Source organism: Bison bison, unplaced genomic scaffold, assembly GCF_000754665.1.
Source record: "Bison bison bison isolate TAMUID 2011002044 unplaced genomic scaffold, Bison_UMD1.0 scf7180017864287, whole genome shotgun sequence".
Classification (NCBI taxonomy): Eukaryota; Metazoa; Chordata; class Mammalia; order Artiodactyla; family Bovidae; genus Bison; species Bison bison.
In genome coordinates, this window is record NW_011494859.1 from 1986785 (window position 1) to 1990095 (window position 3311).

Sequence of the window (3311 nt, forward strand, 5' to 3'; positions counted from 1 at the left end):
GTCCTGAATATTCATTGGAAGGACTGATGTTGATGCTGAAACTCCAGTACTTTGGACACCTGATATGAAGAACTGACTCATTTGAAAAGACCCTGATGCTGGGAAATATTGAAGGCAGGAAGAGAAGGGGATGACAGAAGATGAGATGGTTGGATGGCATCACTGATTCAATGGACATGAGTTTGAGTAAACTCTGGGAGTTGGTGATGGACAGGGAGGCCTGGCATGCTGCAGTCCATGGGGTTGCAAAGAGTCAGACACAACTGAGCGACTGAACTGAACTGAACTGAACTCACTTGTTATAGTTCTATTCTGATTGTCCATTTCTCCTTGACTTGGTTTTGGAAGGTTATTTCTTTCAAGGCATTTTTCCTTTTCACCTAAGTAATTTATTGGGCTTCCTAGGTGGCACTAGTGTTAAAGAATTTGCTTGCCAGTGCAAAAGACTTAAGAGACATGGATTTGATCCCTGGGTTGGGAAGATCCCCTGGAGGAGGGCATGGCAGTCCACTCCAGTATTCTTGTGTGGAGAATCCCCATGGACACAGGAGCCTGGCAGGCTATAGTCCATAGAGTCACAAAGAGTCAGACACCACTGAAGTGATTTAATATGCATGCATATAATTTATTGGCACACAACTGTTCATGGTAGTCAGTTCTCAATATTCACACTAGTTACGTTTTGTATAGTTTGTCGTTTTGTATATTCAGCATATAGAGTATGCTGAATTAGCAACTGCTGAACAACCGTTTCCAGTGAAATGACAGTTCCTGTGAGCCTCCAGCCACAACATATTTGTTAACGGATCAAAAAATAACCTTGTTTTATGTGTGTTTCTACGTTAACAAAGCTTCCCTGGTTATTACAGTGCGCAGCCAAGGTTGCGAACCACAGTCTCAGATGCATCCTTTGGTAAAGCACATACTACTTTGAGACAGCCTATTACATTTTTAAACAGCTCTGATTGTTATAAAATTCTGTATTCTCCTGAAGATTTAATATAAGAATTTCTCATACTTAGTTTGTTTAAAAACCAGTCAACCAAATTACAGTTTATATGCAAATCATTCACTCTTAATGTATAAAATATGTTATACCTGTATGTATTATGTCATACCTTAGAGCCAAATTGTTTATAATTTTTTAAAGATTATGGACATTTTAGTATATTTTGTCCTTTTTCTTGATTTCCTAGATTTATAGAGGCAATTCTTTTTCTTTTCCTTCTGTTCCAGAGTTCTTCAGATGCTATATACTTGGCAAGACATGTTGGTTTGCGTGTGGGAATCCCAAAAGAGACCCCAGCTATCACTATTAACAGGCTCTGTGGCTCTGGTTTCCAGTCCATTGTGAGTGGATGTCAGGTAAGAGCAGCATTGACAGAATGTGGTCCACTGGAGAAGGGAATGGCAAACCACTTCAGTATTCTTGCCTTGAGAACGCCATGAACAGTATGAAAAGGCAAAATGATAGGATACTGAAAGAGGAACTCCCCAGGTCAGTAGGTGCCCAATATGCTACTGGAGATCAGTGGAGAAATAACTCCAGAAAGAATGAAGGGATGGAGCCAAAGCAAAAACAATACCCAGTTGTGGATGTAACTGGTGATAGAACCAAGGTCCGATGCTGTAAAGAGCAATACTGCATAAGAACCTGGAATGTCAGGTCCATGAATCAAGGCAAATTGGAAGTGGTCAAACAGGAAATGGCAAGAGTGAATGTCGACATTCTAGGAATCAGCGAACTAAAATGGACTGGAATGGGTGATTTTAACTCAGATGACCATTATATCCTCTACTGTGGGCAGGAATCCCTTAGATGCAATGGAGTAGCCATCATGGTCAACAAAAGAGTCTGAAATGCAGTACTTGGAATGCAGTCTCAAAAACAGCAAAATGATCTCTGTTCGTTTCCAAGGCAAACCATTCAATATCAGAGTAATCTAAGTCTATGCCCCAACCAGTAATGCTGAAGAAGCTGAAGTTGAACAGTTCTATGAAGACCTACAAGACCTTTTAGAACTAACACCCAAAAAAGATGTCCTTTTCATTATAGGGGACTGGAATGCAAAAGTAGGAAGCCAAGAAACATCTGGAGTAACAGGCAAATTTGGCCTTGGAATACAGAATGAAGCAGGGCAAAGGCTAATAGAGTTTTGCCGAGAGAACGCACTGGTCATAGCAAACACCCTCTTCCAACAACACAAGAGAAGACTCTACACATGGACATCACCAGATGGTCAACACCGAGATCAGATTGATTGTATTCTTTGCAGCCAAAGATGGAGAAGCTCTATACAGTCAGCAAAAACAAGACTGGGAGCTGACTGTGGCTCAGATCATGAACTCCTTATTGCTAAATTCAGACTTAAATTGGAGAAAGTAGGGAAAACCACTAGACCATTCAGGTATGATGGAGAAGGCAATGGCACCCCACTCCAGTACTCTTGCCTGGAAAATCCCATGGATGGAGGAACCTGGTACGCTGCAGTCCATGGGGTCGCTAAGAGTCGGACAAGACTCAGTGACTTCACTTTCACTTTTCACTTTCATGCATTGGAGAAGGAAATGGCAACCCACTCCAGTGTTCTTGCCTGGAGAATCCCAGGGATGGGGGAGCCTGGTGGCTGCCATCTATGGGGTCACACAGAGTCGGACACGACTGAAGTGACTTAGCATAGCATAGCATAGCATTCAGGTATGACCTAAATTAAATTCCTTATGATTGTACAGTGGAAGTGAGAAATAGATTTAAGGGACTAGATCTGATAGATAGAGTGCCTGATAAACTATGGAATGAGGTTCGTGACATTGTACAGGAGACAGGGATCAAGACCATCCCCATGGTAAAGAAATGCTAAAAAGCAAAATGGCTGTCTGGGGAGGCCTTACAAATAGCTGTGAAAAGAAGAGAAGCGAAAAGCAAAGGAGAAAAGGACAGATATAAGCATCTGAATGCAAAGTTCCAAAGAATAGCAAGAAGAGATAAGAAAGCCTTCTTCAGTGATCAGTGCAAAGAAATAGAGGAAAACAACAGAATGGGTAAGACTAGAGGTCCCTTCAAGAATGTTAGAGATACCAAGGGAACATTTCATGCAAAGATGGGCTCGATAAAGGACAGAAATGGTATGGACCTAATAGAAGCAGAAGATATTAAGAAGAGATGGCAAGAATACACAGAAGAACTGTACAAAAAGGATCTTCATGACCCAGATAATCACAATGGTGTGATCACTCACCTAGAGCCAGACATCCTGGAATATGAAGTCAAGTGGGCCTTAGGAAGCATCACTACGAACAAAGCTAGTGGA

At 41.6% G+C, this 3311-nt stretch overlaps 1 protein-coding gene across 1 annotated transcript in view; it reads left to right on the top strand.

The window, feature by feature from the left end:
* The window catches only part of ACAA2 (acetyl-CoA acyltransferase 2), a 35267-nt gene that overhangs the window by 14717 nt on the left and 17239 nt on the right, over positions 1-3311 (top strand). Inside the window, exon 3 of the mRNA XM_010849817.1 lies at positions 1237-1365. Coding sequence (XP_010848119.1) covers positions 1237-1365 — 129 coding nt within the window. The remainder of the gene's footprint in view (positions 1-1236; positions 1366-3311) is intronic.